General features: G+C 42.9%; 1 protein-coding gene across 1 annotated transcript in view; it reads left to right on the top strand.

The window, feature by feature from the left end:
* LOC311135463 (protein O-mannosyl-transferase TMTC2-like) overlaps nucleotides 1-25999 on the top strand; it is a 159178-nt gene that overhangs the window by 79498 nt on the left and 53681 nt on the right. The window contains exons 3-5 of the mRNA XM_084169428.1: nucleotides 19122-19968; nucleotides 22404-22518; nucleotides 23093-23178. Of these exons, the coding sequence (XP_084025554.1) occupies nucleotides 19122-19968; nucleotides 22404-22518; nucleotides 23093-23178 (1048 nt within the window). The remainder of the gene's footprint in view (nucleotides 1-19121; nucleotides 19969-22403; nucleotides 22519-23092; nucleotides 23179-25999) is intronic.

Below are 25999 nucleotides of genomic sequence, written 5' to 3'. Positions count from 1 at the left end.
ATTTTTACCTTCATTGATTGTCTAGCTTTATGATGATTGGCTAGCTGTCTGGTGTTTGGCTAGCTTTCTGCTATGGTTATGTGTCAAGGCTGTGAGCCCCCTCTGAGCACAGCAGTCAAGGCCAGTAGGCCACTGTCCACCTACATCACCCTGCTGCCAAGGCTTCTGGAGATGAGAAGGAGGGAGAGAAGGAGGGAAAGAGAGGAGAGGGAGGAAGGGGAAGGAAGAAGGGAGAATGGGGAGAGAGGAATGAGGTAAAGAAAGAGAGAGGGAGAGTGATAGGCAGAGAGAGAGTGAGAGAGAAAGAAATACAGAGAGAGATGGATGGAGAGAGAAAGAGGGAGGCTCTGGATGGAACATTCTCAAATGGCAATGTTCCATCTGACGTCCTTCGCTTATACGTTTGTTGTTCTCAGTGAACTAGAAAGCGGGTGGTCTATTTTAGGACATGCAGAGTTGCAGATGCACTGAAATGTTCACATAACCTCTCTCTCTGACATGTAGGTCCTCCAGTGACCTTTAGAATTCTGCATTACACTAAATTCCTCTTACAGTATATTAAATACAGGTGTAGGATCTTAATTTGATCTCCCTGTTGCAGGAGAACTTTCCTAGGTGACACTTTACCTGACACCCAGTGTCATAATATGTTATGACACGGTCATAACCATGTCATAACCTGTCATAATATGGTCATAACATTGTCATGACCCACATATTTACATCTGTTATGAAATATATTGCATTATTTTATGTCTGGTTATGACACCTACATAAGAGTGTCAAAACCCACATTTATTCAAATTAGGTTTTTCCCTGCCAAAAGATTTCCTTTCGTTTGAAAAATGGTTTCTTAAATCCTTTGTTGTTGTTGTAATGAATTATTTACAGTCATGTTTTTTTCATCATATTTTAAATAACTTGTGGAAAATGCCCTTTATGACACTGTCATGAAGCATTATGACCATCTTGTGTCACTTTACTTGGACTAAGAAAATACACTTTATAACACTGTGAAGAAGCATTATGACCATCATAATCATATAAGCCAGATAGGCCTATCACGTACATGCCCTTATGTCAGTCATCAGTCAAAAAGAGGGTGTCTTGTCCTGCTCCTGAAATTCTGCTCCTGCATTCATCCCAGTTATCAGCAACAGAGCATTGGAGTAGGTGCATGTCAGACATTAATGTGTGCGCAATTACAATGATAATTTAATATTGTATGGAATGTTTTGCCTTGTGTGGTAGGTTTTGTGGGTTTTGACACTCTTATGTAGGCGTCATAACCAGCCATAAAATGACACAATATATCACATCAGATCTAAATATATGCGTCATGACAGTGTTATGACCATATTATAAGAGGTTATGATAAGTTATGTCAGCTTTTATGACATATAATGACATGGTTATGACCGTGGCATAACGTGTTATGATGCTCGGTATCAAGTAAAGTGTACCCTTTCCTGCAATGCAAGAAATGTTAAATGTGTAGTGTATTTGAGGTTTAAGAAGGCTTCTGAAGTTGTACAATAGATTGTTTTTAGTTTCCTTTTCTTACACCATCCAAATGATCAGAAACAAAGTGTATCATTTTGAAGAATGTTATAGCGAGTATAAAAAAAACTTTATCATGCAACATTTAAGTCCCCAGACAGGTGCATGCCTTGGAGGCCTCACTGAGTCCCCAGCCTCTGGTTTCAGCCCTGTCCCAGACCCAGACCCTGTCTCAGGCCATTCCCATCTTTCCTTGTCACACAGCTCTGGTGTAGGGTCTCTCCCACCTTTCAGACTCCTTACACACCATTTCATAACAGTCCCAGTCAGTCACAGTGACCATATAAGACCAATGATTAATGACCAATGAGGGAGCTCTTAAGTAATTTCTCTCACTCCTAAACGAGGTCATTGTGATTATAAATATATATTGTGCTGAATAAGCTAATGCAGACATGAACGATTGAGTGATTGAATGATGTTCCACAGCTGGGTTTTTTCTCGGCTCTCGTTTTAGTCGCAGAGTTCTTATCCTGAACATTTGTAATTCAGGATAAATCTTCTTGGCCCAGATTCATTTCTAATTTCTCCATTGTGACACACTGGAACGATTATCACAGTGGTGTAGCAAAGCCACATTGGACAATCTGCCTGTAAACATGAATACAAATTGTGGAAAATCCTCCTCAACAATGTTAGCAACGCAACCCGCCACTTCAGCAGTAATAAGACCCACTTTGATGAAATCCCTCTCCTTCTGAGTGATCAAAGGTTCATTTTGTAATCAACAAGATGTTTACACACCACAAAGAAATCAAGAAAACCCAGATCAGAAGTTGCTGACAACCATTTACACCATTGCATTATTGAATACTCGTTTCTGATTGGCTTGAAGGGCCATTGTTTCCCTATAATGCACGGTATATTTGCACAGTAGAATTCAATGGCTATAGTTCATTCTTACATGTTCTATGTTTGAGCTGCTTTTGAAAGCAAAAGTCAAATTGAAAACATTATTGGCATTGTTGAATTTGATTCTCATAATAGCAAGCTAGGACTGATTGTTTGGTAGCTTAACTAGCAAGTCTGTTTGGTTACCAAGGAACATTTTGAACACATTTATATGTGCAAATGAACACATTTCTAGCGGCAAATGTGTTAAATTATAGCCATGGTATAAAAGGGATAATCAACTTGGGGCTCTATGCGTTCTCTAGAAAAAATAATGTAACTCCGTGGAAGGTTAGTTCCACTCCACTAGCACATCGTGGAACACACCTTCCACGTCGTTCATTATTTTCCATAGAACACATAGCCCCTCGTTGATTATCCCTTACTTAATGTATTGTGGGCTGGTGTTTAAATTTGCAGATTTATTTCACATTTTATTCCACAGCAAAGATTTGCATAGAGCAAATGAGTCATCCTTTGTATTTTCTAAGCAAAGCAAACACTATTGAGAATCACCATTTACAATAAATAATCTAGTATATACAAATATTGCAAATAAACGAACTACTCTTTTCCAGATTCGTTATCCACTCCAGTGCATCATGTCACTCCTCTCAAGCTCTGTCAGGTTGGATGGGGAGCGTTGCTGCACAGGTATTTTCAGATCTCTCCAGAGATGTTCGATTGGGTTCAAGTCCGGGCTCTGGCTGGGCCACTCAAGAGACTTGTCCCGAAGCCACTCCTGTGTTGTCTTGGCTGTGTGCTTAGGGCCATTGTCCGTTTGGAAGGTGAACCTTCGCCCCAGTCTGAGGTTCTGAGCGCTCTGGAGCAGGTTTTCATCAAGGATCCCTCTGTACTTTGCTCCGTTCATCTTTGCCTCGATCCTGACTAGTCTCCCAGTCCCTGCCACTGAAAAACATCCCCACAGCATGATGCTGCCACCACCATGCTTCACCGTAGGGATGGTGCCAGGTTTCCTCCAGATGTGACGCTTGGCATTCAGGCCAAAGAGTTCAATCTTGGTTTCATCAGACCAGAGAATCTTGTTTCTCATGGTCTGAGAGTCCTTTAGGTGCCTTTTGGCAAACTCCAAGCGGTCTGTCATGGGCCTTTTACTGAAGAGTGGCTTCCGTCTGGCCACTCTATCATAAAGGCCTGATTGGTGGAGTGCTGCAGAGATGGTTGTCCTTCTGGAAGGTTCTCCCATCTCCACAGTGGAACTCTGGAGCTCTGTCAGAGTGACCCTCGGGTTCTTGGTCACCTCCCTGACCAAGGCCTACCTCCCTGACAGGCTAATTATTCTCTGTTTAGTCATTCATTTGTGAAACCTGCAAGGTTTTTAACCTTCACTTTACCTTGCTGTGTGATTGTGTGTGTGGAAGGGGTTGTCATATTTATCTCTTCATGTTTGACTTTTGTGTATAGACAATATAATTCACTCTCATATTTAAAAATGAAATAGAGATTATGACTAGATCTGGGATGAATGTCAAATAGCTTATTATCGGGTGGTATTTGACCTTAAAACCAATATTACCCCCTAAATGCTCCCTATAAACCTGCGTCAGCAATTCATTGTCACTTTGTCTTTATTGAAATGTTCTCCAGTCAAGTGTGGCCAATACAAATAGCACTAATGTTACGTTGTCACAGAGATGTGGTGGAGCTTAACAAGACAAAACATCCTAACAACGTCCAGTGAAAACCACTCTAAGAAATGACCCCTCTCTGAGAGAAGTGAAAGCAATTTGCTTCTGACAGCCCTATGACAACAGATCTTCTTGGCTTAGATAATCAGAGCTCTTGTCTGCCTCCATGCATGTTCTGTGAAGAGGCTTACAGTGCCTCTAAACCCAGTCGAAAGCCTGCATACAGGAGGTCTGATCTGCCAAACGGCATGGTAATGAGTGGGAATCCCAGGCAGAGGGCAAAGCACTATCAAATATTCAACTGTTGTCAACCAACAGGCGACTGGGAATATACAGCATGAAGCTCAATAAATCGTCCCAAATCCAGGCAGTTTTTGTGGATCATGCTGAATTATCATCAAACTCCAGGACCTCTGTCCTCCGTCTTTCCTCCCCCTGCAAGCAAACTTGATTCAGCATCTCGTCTCAGCAAATTTGACATGTAGTTCTCACACAGCCAAGCGGGACTCGCACAGAATAAATAAATAGGGAAAACGGAGGACTAGAATTTAGGAGCTGTCGCGGGTTAGTTTTCGGGCCCTTACTTGTGGTTTCACTCAATAAATATTTCCAATTAAATGTTTTGACTTTGAATAGACTTGGGTTTTCTGTTGTCATTACAGTGTTTTCATTTGGTCTCCATGACCCTTTCTCCTCTTCTGTGAAAAGTTTTGGCTAATATTGGCTACTAATGAAGACACATATTCAAACGTATTTCCCTTGGCCTGGTACTAAGGCACTTGAATGAATTGATATTGATATAATTCTGATTCCACTGTTGATGGATGAGGATCAAATGTGAGGTAATAGCTCTAGAAAGTCAGCACATTTTCAAGTGAGCATGACCCTTTTTTTGACCTGTTGGACCCTCTCAATCAAGTGTTGTACATTTCAAACGCCCTATCAACTCGAGTTACGATATTCACTCAAACTCAACAACGGAAGGATCTCCCACTGATTTACTGTTTATGTTTCCTAAGGCTTTCGGTTGGTGTTAGACCACCTCATTCATACTTCAGGGAGAGAAACTGTAGCGCTCCAGCTAGCGCAGCACATTCCCTACCCAGCATCGTTCTACACAGCGATCTGCTTACCCGACACTAGAAGTTCACATTTCATCCACTCAGGAGCCTCTCTCCGGTTGGGGAGAGGGAAACGTGTAGTTTTTACACTTTGAATGAAGCTCTTCAGGTTGCCATAAATGGTTGCTACTGATGAGGGACATTAATAGGTTCTAATTAAGGCACAGGGGGACCACATAGGAAAGGGGAACCTCTCTGACCCTCAAACCAAGGTCACCTGTCTTTGGCATGAAAAGGAACCATGTCCACAGGAGTGTGTGTGATTGTGGTTTCTTCAGAAGGAGCAGAGGGGATGATTGGAACATCAGATGAGAGAGTGCTAAAGAGGTGGGGTTTGGGAGCGGGGGAGACGGAGAGAGAGAGAGGAAGAGAGGAAGAGAGAAGTGCTGGAATGTAGCATTCTGTAAGGGGTCCTCTGTTGATTTTGTGATTATGGTTAATAAAGGCTGCACAACAGAACATGAGCTGGCGTAATTCAAGACATTTCAGTTTGAACAGTTTCCAGACTCTATTTGCACTCATCATCTGAGGTGAAATTCCGCCTTGGCTGTCACAGAATGCCTAATCTAATCAATATTAGTATAGAAAGGAAAGAAAATGCTTTTAAAGTTCAGCAGTGAGTACTTTTTGACATGTCATTTAATATTTTACCCAGATAACCATGGAGGATAAATGTTGTAAGTCTCATGCAGAGTTATACTATTTGAAAGGTAATGTCATGTGAAGTGATGCCGTGCCATCCTCTCTCATCTTCCCCTCTTCCTGGCCTTTGCCGCTCCGCTGGAAGGCCCCATGTTTTTATTTCCCTTATCTTCAGTCAATAAATGTCAGGTTTTATCTCAACCAGATTCCTGCCTCATCTCTGGCCCATTCCCAGAGTCTCCTGTGGGTTTCTCCATGGCTGTCTCTTGGTGACGAAGGGGGTTCCATAACTTCCATACCAGGACCACCTGACTCTGTGGGTTGTATCTGGGCCGTAAGGAGGTTCACCCATGTTAAATGCTTTGATCCAGGCCACTGCTGTGGCTGACCCACTGAAGGTTAGAATTTTATTGTATTTATTAACAATTTCTTACCCCTTTTTCGTGATATCCAATTGGTAGTTACAGTCTTGTCCTATCGCTGCAACTCCCGTACGGACTCGGGAGAGGCGAAGGTCGAAAGCCATGCATCCTCCGAAACACAACCCTGCCAAGCCGCACTGCTTCTTGACACACTGCTCGCTTAACCCGGAAGCCAGCCGCACCAATGTGTTGGAGGAAACACCATACAACTGGCTACACGAGTCAGCATGCATGCGCCCGGCCCGCCACAAGGAGTTGCTAGAGCGCGATGGGACAAGGACATCCCTGCCGGCCAAACCCTCCCCTAACCCGGACGACGCTGGGCCAACTGTGCGCCTCCTCATGGGTCACCCGGTCGTGGCTGGCTGCGACACAGCCCGGGATCGAACCCGGGCCTGTAGTGACGCCTTAGACCGCTGTGCCACTCGGGAGGCCCAAAGGTTTGAAAGTTTGACCCTGTAACCCCTCGGACCCTGTGGCCTGTGGTCACAACATGACTGCCCCCAGTTTTGCTTGCAAAACAAACAAATGTGACTCTGGGTGACAATATAAGGCTGCTTTTTTCAACATTGGGACTGTTTTCCTAAACAAATCTAGTCCACTTCATGTTTTGTTTCCTTTGCTTACTTACTTCCTAGTATTGCGATACTGGTATCGTGACAACACTACTGCCTAACATGCGAAATCATCTAGGAAACCTTGGCCAGCTGTTGGTAGTCCACAACACATTTATGGAAGTAAAATAGCCAGCCTCTTATCTTGTCATGGCTGCAAACAATCAGTGTGTTTTACTCACCAGGGTTCCCTGCATACTGAAAGCCAAAGACCAGAACAAATTAGTCAGATAAGAAGAGAGAACACAGAATATCCAATAGTACATGACAGACCAGCACGAAGCTGGTTATCATGTTAGACAGTGAATGGTGAGAATACATCAGCTGTCAGGAAGCAAGGCCAAAGTGAATAGCAAGGTCCAAGCCAGTGAACGTATTGTCGTCAACCCGTTGTCAACACGCTAGAGATTATGCAAAGCTTTTCAAGGGTGTCTGTTGATCTTGTTAAAATTGAGTCTGGAATTCATCCTTCAAAAAGGGCTTTTGCATGTGCTGCATGTGCTGCATGCTAAAGGTTTTGGAGGTCATTCTGTGGTTTTAGCGGTTGGTTCGTATGGTTGGAGTTGTCTTCAATCTATTTGTGTGAAGGAAATCCATGATGAAAGTCACCTGTTGGCCGATTGATCTGGGTAATTATGAAGATGAGGGATAGGTCAGGCACGCCACTTCTCATTTCAAAAGATTGGTTCTATGGGGGGGTTGATCTGTCAGGCTAACTGGATCTGGCAGAACCCCAAACTACAAACCAGCTGGGAGATTGGCTTTAGATTAGTTTGTTAGGTGTAACATGTAGTAGATGGTACTCAAAGTAATGTTGAACGATGGTAGGTTCTAAATTACATATTCAAAAGTAAATGTGTATGGGTATTGAAAACCGGATTGCCACAACAACAAAAAAAATATGTTCAACGCTGCCCATTCCAGTCACCAAGCATAATCAATGGCACAGCACCTTTCCGACAATTCAGTGGCAGCACTCGAGAATCCTTTCTGGATTTAATTTTCTTCCCGCTAGTTTCCACCCCAAGTGTTGAGAAGAAAGGCATTCAAAGCACCAGAAAATACTTTCTGTAAATTGGTCTATTTTGCACTTCATTTCCAAGGATATTTTCTTCACATGCCTGCCTCATAAAGGCTAAATTGTTTCAGTTCTGAACTGAAGGCCTGAAATACAAAAAGAAAAAAATGGAGAGAAAAGCCCCATGCCTCCTACCGGGTTGTGCTAAAGCACTTATTTCAAGCTAAACTGGATTATAGACAAACGAGACAAAGCTGGAATTCCTTGGCTCGCATCATAATGGGGTTGTGGCAATCGGGTACCCCTCGCAGGGCCCCTAATTGAACTTATGCTTTTGAAAAGGCAGACATTTTAACTGGAGGCATATTAGGGAGATGCACACGTTTGTTTACTTGTGAGATAATAGTGATGGTCCTCTAGTTATCCACCACCGACAAGTGAACCCTTGAGAGTCTTATTAGCAGGACCTAATGCATTTCCAGTTTGTTCAACTGATATCTTGTTTTGCAGGCAGTAAAGTTAGTCCATATACAAATGGTCACAAATGTGTATGTCAATATCATTATAGGCTTTTTTCATGTTTGCCACACTGCCCTAAGGTATTAGCCTGTACCTAACAGAGAAACATCAGAACATACACACACGTGAATAAAGAAAACTTCAACAAACATATGGATGTGGTTAGCATGGTGGTGTTTGACAGTGTGCACTGACGCTGGGGAGTGAGTTAGAGAGAGTTAGCATGACATACTTTTGTCCCTGAGCCAGGTAGTTCCTATGTGTAGGCCCTGGGCCAGAGAGCCATCAGCAGCACACAGGCAGCAGGAAAGACTCCCTGCCCTTCTGGAGGGTGGTCCCATCACAACAGGGATAAATCTGCCTGGCAGAGCCAGAGGCAGCCGTGCACAACGAGCTCAACCCTGCAGAGTGGAGTGGTTGCGTGGCACTCGGTGAGTTACAGTACCTCTTACTCTGGCTCCCTGCCAACATCCAACAGCAGCTTCAGGCCGTGGTCTCCGTCTACATCCACATCATCTTATTTACAGTTTCTCCCGCTTGTTTAGATTGAGAAATGGCAGAGCTACTTTGCACTGTAATCTTTTTTCGAGTTGGATTTAGTGTGTGTAAAGCCCATGGTGAGATTTGTGGAGTTTTTCAAGCAGACAGCCGACAGGTTCACAAGAAGTTCAGAAGACAAAACTGTGGGACCTAACGGCAAGGTGATTTGGGATATAGGGTGGCCACCAACGATACTGCTGATTTATATCTGTTGAAAAGCATTAAATGTCCCCGTCGCCGCTATCCTCTTTTTATGCATGTCATATTTCAATCCAAAGCTATGCTTCTTCTCTGTTACTTCATCCCCAATCTAAACCACATGAACATATTTTAGGCTTTTTACTTCCCTCAAACATAGCAGCAACTCATACAGCTCTTCACTTCTCAAATCTTCCTTTTGAAAGAGTATGAATTAAGAATTGAATTTGGGTACTTCACTGTCATCAGTAGATGTGCAGTAGACTCGTCATAATAACCGTTTGTTCTATCCATTGCCTAAATGTAGCTCCTCACACAGATAGATATTCTGTTATAAGAGCATCCCAAGTTTATTCTGGTCCCAGATCTGTTTGTGCTGTCTTGCTAACTCCTGTGGTCAGTTGGCATGACAGAACAAACAGATCTGGGACCAGGCTATCCAAAGGTCTGATCATCTTTAAAGTGAAAGCTGTACAGTAAGATCTATATTATTTGCTGAATACAAGCCCCAAGGTAAAGGGGTGATGACATTGACCATAATCCCCTTTGTTTGTCTGTTTACTTTAGTCATAAGCATAGCGAGTCCTTTGAACCGACTCAATGGCTAATCCTACTGTGGTCAGCTAAAACATACAGTACATGCCACATAGTGCCCTCAAAGCTCATCACTAAGCTAAGGATCTTGGGACTAAACACCTCCCTCTGCAACTGGATCCTGGACTTCCTGACGGGCCGCCCCCAGGTGGTAAGGGTAGGTAACAACACATCTGCCACACTGATCCTCAACACGGGGCCCCCTCAGGGGTGCGTGCTCTGTCCCCTCCTGTACTCCCTGTTCACCCATGACTGCATGGCCAGGCACGACTCCAACACCATCATTAAGTTTGCAGACGACACAACAGTGGTAGGCCTGATCACCGACAACGATGAGACAGCCTATAGGGAGGTCAGAGACCTGACCGTGTGGTGCCAGGATAACAACCTCTCTCTCAACGTGACCAAGACAAAGGAGATGATTGTGGACTACAGGAAAAAAAAAAGAGGACTGAGCACGCTCCCATTCTCATCGACGGGGCTGTAGTGGAACAGGTTGAGAGCTTCAAGTTCCTTGGTGTCCACATCACCAACGAACTATCATGGTCCAAACACACCAAGAAAGTCGTGAAGAGGGCACGACAAAGCCTATTCCCCCTCAGGAGACTGAAAAGATTTGGCATGGGTCCTCAGATCCTCAAAAGATTATACAGCTGCACCATCGAGAGCATCCTGACTGGTTGCATCACCGACTGGTATGGCAACTGCTCGGCCTCCGACCGCAAGGCACTACAGAGGGTAGTCCGTACGGCCCAGTACATCACTGGGGCCAAGCTTCCTGCCATCCAGGACCTCTATACCAGGCGGTGTCAGAGGAAGGCCCTCAAAATTGTCAAAGACTCCAGCCACCCTAGTCATAGACTGTTCTCTCTGCTACCGCACGTCAAGCGGTACCGGAGTGCCAAGTCTAGGTCCAAAAGACTTCTCAACAGCTTCTACCCCCAAGCCATAAGACTCCTGAACAGCTAATCATGGCTACCTGGACTATTTGCACGGCCCCCCACCCCATCTTTTTACGCTGCTGCTACTCTGTTAATTATTTATGCATAGTCACTTTAACTCTACCCACATGTATATATTACTTCAACTACCTCAACTAGCCGGTGCTCCCGCACATTGACTCTGCACCGGTACCCCCCTGTATATATAGCCTCCCTACTGTTATTTTATTTTACATCTGCTCTTTTTTTCTCAACACTTTTTTGTTGTTGTTTTATTTTACTTTTTTATAAAAACATTAATGCACTGTTGGTTAAGGGCTGTAAGTAAGCATTTCACTGTAATGTCTGCACCTATTGTATTCGGCGCATGTGGCCAATAAAATTTGATTTGATTTAATCTGTCACTCACTCCTCCTTTAGAGTCCTATGATACATAGCTGTGGTATTAACCTCTGTTCCAGGGGAAATGGGCCCTTATTTCTTCCTGTCCTATAGGGCTGCTAACCTACTTTCCCTCTTTCTATGCCTCTGCTTATACATTAGCCCTCCTGTCTTAGAGTATGTCCTTTCAAAGACTCCTGACACAGATGCCTTAAATTCACCACAGCAAATAACACAGTGATATTGGTGTGGTGTTTATCAAGAGGTGTAATACTGTAGTCAGCAGTGCTGTAGTCGTCCATTCATTTCCCTTGAGCAGAACCACTAAGTTCACGGTGGGTTACCTTTCCGAAAGGTTAATCATGGCCCAGTGGTTGTAATAGCTTTAAACCTCCATAGAACAAGTTCAGGAGGAATTTTATAACATGAAAATCAATATTTTCTTAATGCTTTATTTTGGGAAGAATAGCCATTGTATGCTGTTTACCTGAAGTAATGCTAAGGCGCCTGTTAACGTGTGAAACTGTCTCTCTTCATCCATTTCCATGGGGACCTGACCTAAGACTTTTGACAGTTGTTGTCAAATTAGCAAGAAACGTGGAGTATGGATTGAACTGGTGACAACATATTAACATCTAGAACGGTGGTGGATTGTCTTCCTTTGGAAATAGTGTCCTGATTTGTCAAAAGTTTCCTTGTGGTTTTGATAGTGTTGCCCTTACACATCGTTTTTAAGAGGGATGATATCAAATCAAATCAAATTGTATTGGTCACATACACGTGTTTAGCAGATGTTATTGCGAGTGTAGCGAAATGCTTTTGCTTCTAGCTCCGACAGTGCAGTAATAACTAACAAGTAATATCTAACAATTTCACAACATATACCCAATACACACAAATCTAAGTAAGGAATGAATTAAGATGATATCCACTGAGAGAGAGAGTCTAAGGTAAAGGAATCTTGCTATGGAGCTGTATGGTAGCATAGCCTACATCAGCAGGCTTACTCGCAAATTAGTACAACATGGCTGAATACATGTTTAGTACATGTCTTTTAAATCTCAGGGCTTGTCTCTATTTTCCTCCAGCATATGCGACTTGGCATAATCAACAGCATTTTCCAAGAAACATAGTGAATACATTTAGCTCCAACATACCGTAGGCCTATTTCAAAGCAATGACTAAGAAAGCATTATTGCAGAACAATTTGTGCCTTCAATGAAGAATTGCTGAAACACCTAAGTTAGGAAGAGTCTCAGGCTGGCTCTGTCTTTCTCTTCAGTCATGCTTTTCCTCTCAGCCTCTGTAGCCTGCCGCTGGGTACACAGTTATACTGCCGGGCCCTTTTGACATGAGGCCTACTCCATGGGGGCCTAGACGGCCCACAAAACCATACCAGGGAAAAGGGAAGACACTAAATGCTGGAATCAATCAAGATTTGATCTCTGTCAATAGTCCTACATAATAATAATAATAATAAGCCATTTAGCAGACGCTTTTATCCAAAGCGTCTGCTATCTACATCTAATGTGATGATCATTTCGTAGTCACTCTGACACCATGCCAGTTTATAGTTTGTATTGTAATGGATGGTACAGCATAGCAGAATCTCTCAAATCAATGTTTGTTTGAAGAAAAACTTGGATCAATTATACTAAAACAGAATTATGATGTCTTCAACATGTAGATTTACAACATTTATTTCTGTAAAATACTAGATACAGTAAATAAGTCAAGTTGCTATACTAACTACACATTTCGAATGAAGTGATGTTATTCAATAAAGCTACCAATCGGGTTATGGTTTCCTTAAGTAGCATCTTTATGATTGCTATTTAGGGATGAATGAATTGCTCTCTTTTGTATCGATTTCAGTGAGTAGCATGACTTGTGGGTTTGTGTGAACAATTCATTAACAGTACAAGTCTGTCTATTGTACTGTGAAAGTAGCCTAGCTGAAGGCCTGTCTGTGTTCACCTGTGTCACTCACTGTCTGTGGGGAGGATGGCTCTGTACTGTACATCACTGCTAATCATCAGTAGCAGATGAGAGGAGAGTCTGCCCCTTTAGTCCCATTTCTCCTGAGGATACACGCCTCTCCTTACTGAATCACTCTGCGATGACAAAAGACAGAGGGAAAAATCAATAGACCCCCGGCGCAGCTGAAATATGCAGTATATGATCATAGATTATGTGATACGATATACACTGCCGGTCAAATGTTTTAGTACACCTACTCATTCAAGGGTTTTTCTTTATTTTTACTATTTTCTACATTGTAGAATAATAGTGAAGACATCAAAACTATGAAATAACACATATGGAATAATGTAGTAACCAAAAAAGTGTTAAACAAATCAAAATATATTTTATATTTGAGATTCTTCAAATAGCCACCCTTTGCCTTGATGACAGCTTTGCACACTCTTGGCATTCTCTCAACCAGCTTCACCTGGATTGCTTTTCCAACAGTCTTGAAGGAGTTCCCACAGATGCTGAGCACTTGTTGGCTGCTTTTCCTTCACTGCGGTCATCCCAAACCATCTCAATTTGGTTGAGGTCGGGGGATTGTGGAGGCCAGGTCATCTGATGCAGCACTCCATCACTCTCCTTCTTTGTAAAATAGCCCTTACACACCCTGGAGGTGTGTTGGGTCATTGTCCTGTTGAAAAACAAATGATAGTCCCACTAAGCCCATACGAGATGGGATGGCGTATCACTGCAGAATGCTGTGGTAGCCATGCTGGTTAAGTGTGCCTTGAATTCTAAATAAATCACAGACAGTGTCACCAGCAAAGCACCCCCACACCATAACACCTCCTCCTCCATGCTTTACGGTGGGAAATACACATGCGGAGAACAGTTGATGTTGAGATGTGTCTGTTACTTGAACTCTGTGAAGCATTTATTTGGGCTGCAATTTCTGAGGCTGGTAACTCTAATGAACTTATCCTATGCAGCAGAGGTAACTCTGGGTCTTCCATTCCTGTGGCGGTCCTCATGAGAGCCAGTTTCATCATAGCGCTTGATGGTTTTTGCGACTGCACTTGAAGAAACTTTCAAAGTTCTTGACATTTTATGGATTGACTGACCTTCATGTCTTAAAGTAATGATGGACTGTCGTTTCTCTTTGCTTATTTTAGCTGTTCTTTACATAATATGGACTTGGACTTTTACCAAATAGGGCTATCTTCTGTATACCCCCCCCTACCTTGTCACAACACAACTGATTGGCTCAAACGCATTAAGAAGGAAAGAAATTCCACAAATTAACTTTTAACAAGGCACACCTGTTAATTGAAATGCATTCCAGGTAACTACCTCATGAAGCTGGTTGAGAAAATGCAAAGAGTGTAGAAAGCTGTCATCAAGGCAAAGTGTTTTTATTTGAAGAATCTCAAATATAAAATATATTTTTATTTGTTTAACACTTTTTTTGGTTGCTACATGATTCCATATGTGTTATTTCATATTTTTGATGTCTTCACTATTATTCTACAATGTAGAAAATAGTAAAAATAAAGAAAAACCCTTGAATGAGTAGGTGTTCTAAAACTTTTGACCGGTAGTGTACTTTATTGACCATTTACATGGAAATTCATTTTGTGACGTCAGCATTCAAATACACAAACACAACACAATATATTACATGCAGTAAGGAAAACTGGAAAGTTAGTACACAAGTCACATATTTACATTTTCACATATTCAAAGTCTCTGCGGCCTACTGTCCAAACGTGTATTGGGGCTGCATCTGTCCTATGTCCCACTGTTCAACAGCCTGATGGCTGATGGAAGGAAACTTGCCTTGCTCCTATTCTTACTGAACAGTGGGCTCCTTAATCTCCTTCTGGAGGGCAGCAAGCTTGTGCGTGGGGTCCTCTATGATGTGCTTGGCCTTGTCCCTTGCCCATTTATCATAGAAGCCCTGAAGCCCCTTACACTGCAGCCGGCAGAGCATGTACCCCAGGTTCACAGTCCGACTGAGGATACTCTTATTAGCCACTGTAATCCATCTGGCATGGAGAGATGGAAGAGGGCACATCAAATGGACTTAACAGGATTTTCAGCTGTACACTAGCCATGGCTTTCCATTTAATGTTAAAGAGGGGTTGTGTGTACCTACAAGGAATACTGTACAGCACATGGGGAATACTGTACAGCACATGGGGAATATTGTAGAGCTGTCACGACTTCCTCCGAGGCTGCCTCTCCTTTTTCGGGCATGCTTCGGCGTTCGTTGTCACCGGCCTTCTAGCCTCTGCCGCTCCTCATCTCATCATTCCATTTGTTTTGTCTTGTTTTTACACACACCTGGTTCATATCCCCTCATCAGTCCCTGTATAAGTATTCCCTCTGCCCCCCATGTCTTTGTGTGTGATTGTTTCATGTGGAGGTGTCGATAGCTCGGTGGAGCTTTATTGTACTGTTTTGTTTTCTCCAGTGTGCCGTATTTACTGCACTGTAGTTTTACACATTGCTGCGTACCGCTGTATCTGCCGAATAAACCATTTATTCTGTGATTTAACCCTCCTGTGCCTGACTCCGTCCAAATCACCCGCTACAACAGCACATGGGGAATAGAAGCAAATACTCTGTTGTGTGTGTGTGTATGTATGTCTGTGAGCTAAACCTGTTATCTTGAGATCTGTAAGGAATGATAAGAATGAAAGACAATTGCAACACTGCAGGGCTTTTTGCTGAACAATTAATGAAATGGCTATCCGGAAAATGTACATTGACCCCCTTTATTATTTATTTATCTTAATTGTTTTTCACTGACTCTCTTGCACTGGCTCTATGCACTCTCACTGGACTCTCCAGCACACACACGCACGCACTACATACGCTCACACACACACAAAACACACAAACATGCATATTGATGCCACACACACACAAACTCACACATAGAAACACTGTCATTCGTCAAAAACGCTGCTGCTACTCTGTTTATCATTACATTTTACATTTTAGTCATTTAGCAGACGCTCTTATCCAGAGCGACTTACAGTTAGTGAGTTATAAAAAACATTTTTTTTTATACTATCCTGATTGCCTAGTCACTTTTACCACTACCTACATGTACAGTTGAAGTCGGAAGTTTACATACACCTTAGCCAAATACATTTAAACTCAGTTTTTCACAATTCCTGACATTTAATCCTAGTAAACATTTCTTAGGTCAGTTAGGATCACCACTTTATTTTAAGAATGTGAAATGTCAGAATAATAGTAGAGAGAATGATTTATTTCAGCTTATATTTCTTTCATCACATTCCCAGTGGGTCAGAAGTTTACATACACTCAATTAGTATTTGTTAGCACTGCTTTTAAATTGTTTAACTTGGGTCAAATGTTTCGGATAGCCTTCCACAAGCTTCCCACAATAAGTTGGGTGAGTTTTGGCCCATTCCTCCTGACAGAGCTGGTGTAACTGAGACAGGTTTGTAGGCCTCCTTGCTCGCACACACTTTTTCAGTTCTGCCCACAAATGTTATATAGGATTGAGGTCAGGGCTTTGTGATGGCCACTCCAATACCTTGACTTTGTTGTCCTTAAGCCATTTTGCCACAACTTTGGAAGTATGCTTTGGGTCATTGTCCATTTGGAAGACCCATTTGCGACCAAGCTTTAACTTCCTGACTGATGTCTTGAGATGTTGCTTCAATATATCCACATCATTTTCCTTCCTCATGATGCCATCTATTTTGTGAAGTGCACAAGTCCCTCCTGCAGCAAAGCACCCCCACAGCATGATGCTGCCACCCCCGTGCTTCACGGTTGGGATGGTGTTCTTCGGCTTGCAAGCGACCCCCTTTTTCCTCCAAACATAACGATGGTCATTATGGCCAAACAGTTCTATTTTTGTTTCATCAGACCGGAGGACATTTCTCCCAAAAATACGATCTTTGTCCCCATGTGCAGTAAACCGTAGTCTGGCTTTTTTATGGCGGTTTTGGAGCAGTGGCTTCTTCCTTGCTAGGCAGCCTTTCAGGTTATGTCGATATAGGACTCGTTTTACTGTGGATATAGATACTTTTGTACCTGTTTCCTCCAGCATCTTCACAAGGTCCTTTGCTGTTGTTCTGGGATTGATTTGCACTTTTCGCACCAAAGTACGTTCATCTCTAGGAGACAGAACACGTCTCCTTCCTGAACGGTATGACATCTGCATGGTCCCATGGTGTTTATACTTGCATAGTATTGTTTGTACAGAAGAACGTGGTACCTTCAGGCTTTTGGAAATTGCTCCCAAGGCTGAACAAGGCTTGTAGAGGTCTACAATTTTGTTTCTGAGGTCTTGTCTGATTTCTTTTGATTTTCCCATGATGTCAAGCAAAGAGGCACTGAGTTTGAAGGTAGGCCTTGAAATACATCCACAGGTACACCTCCAATTGACTCAAATGATGTCAATTAGCCTATCAGAAGCTTCTAAAGCCATGACATCATTTTCTGGAATTTTCCAAGCTGTTTAAAGGCACAGTCAACTTAGTGTATGTAAACTTCTGACCCACTTGAATTGTGATACAGTGAATTATAAGTGAAATAATCTGTCTGTAAACAATTGTTGGAAAAATTACTTGTGTCATGCACAAAGTAGATGTCCTAACCGACTTGCCAAAACTATAGTTTGTTAACAAGACATTTGTGGAGTGGTTGAAAAACGAGTTTTAATGACTCCAACCTAAGTGTATGTAAACTTCCGACTTCAACTGTACATACTATACTACCTCAATTACCTCAACTAGCTCGTACCCCTGCACATTGACTCGGTACTGGTAGTCCTTGTATATAGCCTGGTTATTGTTTTTATGGTGTTACTATTTACTTTTTTTATTTAGCAAATATTTGTCTAACTTTTTAACTCTGCACTGTTGGGAATGGGCTCGTAAGTAAGCATTTCACTGTAAAGTCTACACATGTTGTATTCGGTGCATGTGAACAATAAAATGTGATTTGATTTGATTTGCTGTGTAATGTCCCCATCCTCTACGTTGAATTTCTATGGGGAAATCAGTCAATTACTAAATTGCTGGGACAATGTATCTATGCTAGCCTCATGGTTGTACCAGTATGAGGTCATCCTCGCTTGAATACAGAGCACCACTGCAGGGCACAAATGGATCTTGCCCTGCATGATTAGCTGGCGTTATTGTGGAAGGGAAGCCATAAAGATTTCTTAGCAGGAGTGTGACTTCCAAAATAAACAGAGTAAAAAAGACTAGTTGATCCTACAGCAGGAACACGTTCTATTGGGAACAATATAGGCCAGCTTTTTTTCTGCACTCACACCAACGTGTAGAAGATTCAAACACTCAATAATTCATAATAATTTCAATGCAGGAGTTTCAGAAAGTGTTTAATATCAAGCCTGCATTATGATGGATAGGACCGTCTATTGGCCTGTATTCTGGTGTTTATTTTGTCATGTCTAAGAAGGCAAGGTGCATGAGGAGAAAGATAACACAGAATAAGTGAATGCTATGATGTAAGACCACATTTGCTCAGCAACAGTCAATGAATCCAGTGTAGCCATGATTATTTTGGCTTGAATCAAAGACAAAGTCACAGGGCAGTTTTTCCCCTTTATGTTTTATTTCTTTTGGTTTAATAAGCCCCAGCAACAAAGAAATTGACTGTTAACTGATATCTTCCTCTTCGTGGGTATTTAAAACCCCACATCACAGCCAAAACATAACAATAAAATCAATTGTATTTGACTTTACTTGCAATGCATTCTAAAGCTGCAGTCTAACACTTGGCTGAACAAATCGTGCATGAACACAGCTTTTGTTCCAGATAACGTTACATAACAGACTCTTGTGTTTTTTTTCTTCTAAATTACATTCAATCTTATGCTCAATTTACCAACATGGCCTGGATCAAGAGTCAGAAAAATCACCAACCAACCAGAAAACTACTTTGGCCCTAGCGTCTCATAATATTATTTCTTGCCGTTGCTGCTAGCTTTCCAGTCGATTGCCGTTCCTCCTAGTTTCAGCTCTGTTGTTGTTTTCTCTCTTCCAGAGGAGGAACGTCCACCTGCTGTTGAGTGTGTTGCTGTTGGCTGCCTGGGGGGCTGTTCTGCTGGCCTACCGCCTCTACTGGATGGGTAACAAACCGCCCAACTTCTCCAACTCAGACAACCCAGCGGGGGACTCCCCATCCCTCCTCACCCGGACTCTAACCTTCCTGTACCTGCCCGCTGTCAACATGTGGCTTCTCTTGTGCCCGAACACCCTGAGCTTTGATTGGTCCATGGACGCCCTGCCTCTGATCAGAAGCATCGCCGATTGGAGGAACCTTCATACCGTGGCCTTCTATGTGGGACTGCTCCTCCTGGCTTGGTTTGGGCTTCGCACCCACCAGGTCAAGGGCAAGGAGACCAATGGAAAAGCCCATCATGTAACCAACGGGAACGGGAAGTTCCACACCAATGGACACAGCTGCCACCACTCCATTGTTCCCAACCACACAAACTCTGAAACAGAGCCTCACACTGCTAGTGCACAGAACGGTACCAAAAAGCACTACGTCACCAGGACTCCAATGCCCACCACTGAAAACGTAGTGGTGTTCTCCTTGGGCCTACTGGCCATCCCCTTCCTCCCTGCCACCAACCTGTTCTTCTACGTGGGCTTTGTGATAGCAGAGAGGGTACTGTACATCCCCAGTATGGGCTTCTGTCTGCTGCTGGCGGTGGGGCTGAGGGCCCTGTACGTGCGGCTGAGGTGGAGGTCCTCCAGGACTGTGGTGGTGTACTGTAGCGTCGCCCTGGTCCTACTGTTTGGGGTTAAAACGGTGCTGCGGAACCAAGACTGGCAGAACGAGGAGATGCTCTACAAGTCAGGGATATACGTTAACCCTGCTAAAGGTAATACACAGACAGATCGACACAAACACACAGACACACTCTCTCTCTCACACACACACACACACACACACACACACAACATCTCAGACCGTCACATGTTTGCATAGCCTGAGTGTGCTTTTAAAAGGTTAGTGTGTGTCATGTCAGATGAGCTGTCATGACTTCTGCACTGAATAATGCAGCATAGAGCTGCCTGAAAAAGGTCCTACTTTGACAGCTTTCTTCACTTTAACATACTCACATAATATATTTACAGGTTGACTGTATGACCTAAAGTAACATCACGTTAAGTGATAGCTACTCCCTGGGATTGAAAGAAAGTGTGATTTTCAAGATGTACCCTGAGATGTAAGCATGAGTGTTAAGAGCTACCTGTTAAATTGTTTACAGTATGTCTACTTCCAGACAGTTTATCCTCTCCAGGCAGTATATCATGGCTGAAGGACCTTTCAACACAAGGCCTCCATTGTAAACCTACTAAATCCCTCACTATGGGCAGACTACAGTCGCTCTCCTTTTGACTTTTGGAGGGCATCTTCACTCACATCCCTGCTTGATTGGCAATGAGGGAAAACTAGAATACTAGAATATTCAAACATTCAAATTCAAGGTAATCCGAAGATAATACTGAATAACTAGTAGGGTACTAGTGTTACTCTTGAGATAGTGATCCCGGGCTAGGGACCGAGATAACGGCAGGATATGTTGCGGCAGAGCTGAGACATGACATCTGTTTATCCTGCCAACGCAGAGCAGCATCTACGTTCCTTCCCTGGCTCACTGTCCATTTGTGATGAGACGCCCAGTCTGAAATAGTGACACGCTCCGTTAAGCATTGAGAATGAGTTCTGTGAGAAAGCACAGTAAAAGAGACAGAACAAATTCACAGTGGATGGTAACACGACTTAGAACTTTTTCTGTTTTAGCATATTTATTTAAAAATGTTAAATATTGTATTTACAATAGAATTCTTGCCTTTTTTTTCTCTGATTGGCTTTGCTAATATTGAATTTGAGACTTTTGGGATATCGCACTCAGACGCCTTAATAGATCCAATTTATTTAAATTATCTTTAAAGTTCTCAGTAGGACAAAGAAGCAGTAACAAATCCTGACTGGCGTGAATAACAGAAAGTTCTTGGTGAAGTAAATTTCCGCAAAGAGTGACAACGTGGACTGCTGAGGTTGATAGATACTGTATATGAATCATAGTGATATCAAATCCACTTCTGAAATATGAGGCACAGTTACATACGTGAATGCATGCTTAAATCTAGAAAATACTCTTTCAATGCATTGAATTATTACAATGGCTACAGGCGGTTAGATTTGGGTATGTCATTTTAGGCGGAAATTGAAAAAAAGGGTCCGATCCTTAAGAGGTTAACTAATAAATAATGCATAGCTCAAAGGAGCCTTTGGCATAAGTAAGCACTCAATAAATTTTAATGAAATGCTACTCGGGCAACCCGAATGATTCACTATTTGACTTTCCACTCCTTTACAGCCATCAGTAGAGTAAGAAGAAACAGTGTCTAAGGGGAAGATTTTACTCTGTCAGGCCTGTTCACAGTACTCTTACTGTTGCCCCAGTGTGCCCTGGCTTCAGCTGTATATAGACCCAGTTAAATAGTGCATAAGAGAATAAGCCCATATGTATACATGATGGATTCCATCTGTCCATACTAAGCAGTATTGATTTAGTTTTCAAGCTAAAATATTGAAGGAAAACACTATTCAGTCGATTTGGTTGTCAGGCTATGTGCATTTTCCTCTATGTATGAGGTAAAGCAGTAATCAATATAGATGTATTTTCCATAAGAAAATAGAATATACCATTTCCACTTGACAACTGAAAATTAGCTACCACACCTACACCATTCACTCACCCCCACTGAGATGTTGTATTGATTGCACTGTTTCTCTGTCTACCAGATTAATTCCTATAATTGTCACTATTATGACCTTTCAAGACCCAATTTACCTGTCAATTAATCTGCAATCCATTTTACAGTAATGCCATTAATCTACTATAGAGCGTCAGGGGGAGCCATTGTTTTATTCCTTTTCCGTTAGGGAATAATTGGGCTCTTTGACACATTTACTCTCTGGTGCGCCATCAGCTCTTTCTGTCCTCAGTGTCTAAGTCCTGTAGTTCAGTAGCAGCAAATATGCCCTCTGTCTTAGCTTGCACAATGCCCTCTGAGGAGGGTCAAACCCAGCATGGTCCCAGATCAGTTTGTACTGTCTTACCAACTCCTATGGTCATTGTTTGACTTGACATTTGACGTGACGTGGCAAGACAGTACAAACAGATCTGGGACCAGGCTAGGTAACATAACCTAACCCCAGGAAGTGATAGTGTGTCCGAAAGGGGCGGGCAGACATGTTGATTGACCCTGTTAATCTTAATTACTTAATTCCTCCCTCAATCAGCATGGGGCAACCTTGGGAATGTCCTGAAGAACCAGGGCAAGATGGCGGAGGCAGAGCAGGCGTACAGGAACGCCCTTTACTACCGCAGGAACATGGCAGACATGCTGTATAACCTGTGAGTGTCAATAGACTCTGTATGCGTACATGAGCAGGACTGTCTCTCCTTACACACACACACACACAGGGGCAGACTGGCCATCTGGCATTTCGGGCAAATGCCAGATGGGCTGGTCCAGTTTTTGTCTCGAGGGGGGAAAAATGGGCCGATGTGTTAGAAATACCAGGGCCGATTTCTTGTCCCAGTCTGTCCCGGCACAAACAACTGTCTATTGATCAGTGGTCTTCACAGAGAGGTAATGGTGCTTTGTATTCCCCTGGGTGCTGTCTCTGTGACAGTAGGTTATTAATCATGCTGTGTCAGCCTGAGGGGAGGACAACATGAAGCACACGGTCAATACTCAACACTAGCCTCAAGGGCTTTAGATGTTACTCAACAGATCCTTCGATTATTTAGAGCATTAGATTGTTTAGAACAGAATTAGAGATTTGGTAGCACTTTATTTTACAGTATTGTATTTACTAGGAAACTGTATTACCTTTAGTTGTCTTATGCTATGTTATTCAGTCTTAACAGACACACTTCTGTTGAGATTTGTAGCCGTGAGAGTCCCTAACTTTCTCTGTTACAGCGGTTTGCTGCTACAAGAAAACAACAAGTTCTCTGAGGCACTCCACTACTATAAACTGGCCATTGGGAGCAGGCCAACTCTGGCTTGTAAGTACATCTCCTCTTTTTATTGACAATTTCAAACTCTTATGTTTGCACTGCGCCAGTGTCCAGGCATCTGCCAATGGGGGGAGGAAGGGAGGGCACAGACAAGCCTGCTCCATTACTGGATGAATGATTGAACACAGCCTGTAGATTGGCGTTCAAGAACCACTCATGTCAACAGATTCAATTATTACACAATTGTATTTATTATGAATCCAGGTCAAAGTCACAGTCCTTCTTTCTCTCTCTCTCTCTCTCTCTCTCTCTCTCTCTCTCTCTCTCTCTCTCTCTCTCTCTCTCTCTCTCTCTCTCTCTCTCTCTCTCTCTCTCTCTCTCTCTCTCTCTCTCTCTCTCTCTCCTCCCTCTCTCTCTCTCTCTCTCTCTCTCTCTCTCTCTCTCTCTCTCTCTCTCTCTCTCTCTCTCTCTCCCCCTAATGGTGGTAGTTTTCCTCTCTTACCTTGAGGAAAGTTTCCTGTTAGGTCATTATCTATCTCCCTCTCCCCCTCTCTCCCTCCCCCCTTTCTCCCTCTCCCCCTTTCTCCCTCTCTCCCTTTCTCTCTCCTTCTCCCCTAATGGCGGTCGTTTTCCTTGAGTCTTACCTTGAGGAAACTCTTTCATGCAAGCTTCCTGCTTGCTCATTACTGTATCAGTAAGGTTCAGCTGTCACACTGCCTGGTTAGCAGAAGTCACTCTCACCCTCCACTGGTCATGTGCTAAATTATTCCCCATAGTTTTCTATATCAATCGATCACTGACAAACGGTGAGGTCCTTTCCTTTGTCTCCCAAAGTGTATTTAATAATTCTGAATGTAATCAAGATGAAGATCATACTTTGTAGTTCTCGTTCATTATGCAATGATCATATCTATTACTACCGATAACTAAATTAATGAGTTACCTAAAGTTTGGCAGCTGGTACAATGTAGAATCTGGTCATTAATGATTCCAAAGTGGCAGCTTCATGATGATAGAGCTCTAATGATATCCAGTTCCATTCCCACTGTTCTCATGTCCATTCTCTTTCAGACACACATCCTTTATGGAAACTGTCTTCAGCAAGGGGAATATATGCAATTTATTCCTACAAAGGGATTGTTGATTAGAATTTGGACCTTCACCAGTTCACTTTGGATGGATAAAGGACCGAGAGAACCGAGGAGAGGGGCTAGGTAGAACGTTAGTGTAGCGTACAGTTCATCTTGGCATGCTGATGTACACGTACAGTATTGGTGGAGCCACTTCCACCCCATACACTCACTTACACATTCCATCCCCCATGAGTATTGAATATGTATTGGCACCCCATGGATGCGGCAGCCAATTGATCCACAGTGGCTGGCCAATTTATTCAGAAAGAAGCTTGATAGAGACTAGTTTCAGCCCCATAGAGCCTAATTACTCTCTGCCTGCATGTTGATCACGTAATGGATCACGTACAGTGGGGGAAAAAAGTATTTAGTCAGCCACCAATTGTGCAAGTTCTCCCACTTAAAAAGATGAGAGAGGCCTGTAATTTTCATCATAGGTACACGTCAACTATGACAGACAAAATTAGATTTTTTTTATCCAGAAAATCACATTGTAGGATTTTTAATGAATTTATTTGGGTTGAGATCTGGAGACTGGCTAGGCCACTCCAGGACTTTGAAATGCTTCTTACGAAGCCACTCCTTCGTTGCCCGGGCGGTGTGTTTGGGATCATTGTCATGCTGGAAGACCCAGCCACGTTTCATCTTCAATGCCCTTGCTGATGGAAGGAGGTTTTCACTCAAAATCTCACGATACATGGCCCCATTCATTCTTTCCTTTACACGGATCAGTCGTCCTGGTCCCTTTGCAGAAAAACAGCCCCAAAGCATGATGTTTCCACCCCCATGCTTCACAGTAGGTATGGTGTTCTTTGGATGCAACTCAGCATTCTTTGTCCTCCAAACACGAGAAGTTGAGTTTTTACCAAAAAGTTATATTTTGGTTTCATCTGACCATATGACATTCTCCCAATCCTCTTCTGGATCATCCAAATGCACTCTAGCAAACTTCAGACGGGCCTGGACATGTACTGGCTTAAGCAGGGGGACACGTCTGGCACTGCAGGATTTGAGTCCCTGACGGCGTAGTGTGTTACTAATGGTAGGCTTTGTTACTTTGGTCCCAGCTCTCTGCAGGTCATTCACTAGGTCCCCCCGTGTGGTTCTGGGATTTTTGCTTACCGTTCTTGTGATCATTTTGACCCCACGGGGTGAGATCTTGCGTGAAAGCCCCAGATCGAGGGAGATTATCAGTGGTCTTGTATGTCTTCCATTTCCTAATAATTGCTCCCACAGTTGATTTCTTCAAACCAAGCTGCTTACCTATTGCAGATTCAGTCTTCCCAGCCTGGTTCAGGTCTACAATTTTGTTTCTGGTGTCCTTTGACAGCTCTTTGGTCTTGGCCATAGTGGAGTTTAGAGTGTGACTGTTTGAGGTTGTGGACAGGTGTCTTTTATACTGATAACAAGTTCAAACAGGTGCCATTAATACAGGTAACGAGTGGAGGACAGAGGAGCCTCTTAAAGAAGAAGTTACAGGTCTGTGAGAGCCAGAAATCTTGCTTGTTTGTAGGTGACCAAATACTTATTTTCCACCATAATTTGCAAATAAATTCATTACAAATCCTACAATGTGATTTTCTAGAATTGTTTTTCTCAATTTGTCTGTCATAGTTGACGTGTACCTATGATGAAAATACAGGCCTCTCTCGTCTTTTTAAGTGGGAGAACTTGCACAATTGGTGGCTGACTAAATACTTTTTTCCCCCACTGTATATGTATCTCATTCCCCCCTG

This window comes from Coregonus lavaretus (assembly GCF_964263955.1).
Source record: "Coregonus lavaretus genome assembly, chromosome: 9".
Lineage (NCBI taxonomy): Eukaryota > Metazoa > Chordata > Actinopteri > Salmoniformes > Salmonidae > Coregonus > Coregonus lavaretus.
Note: the sequence above shows the minus strand (reverse complement) of the source record. Positions and strands in the feature narration are given on the sequence as shown.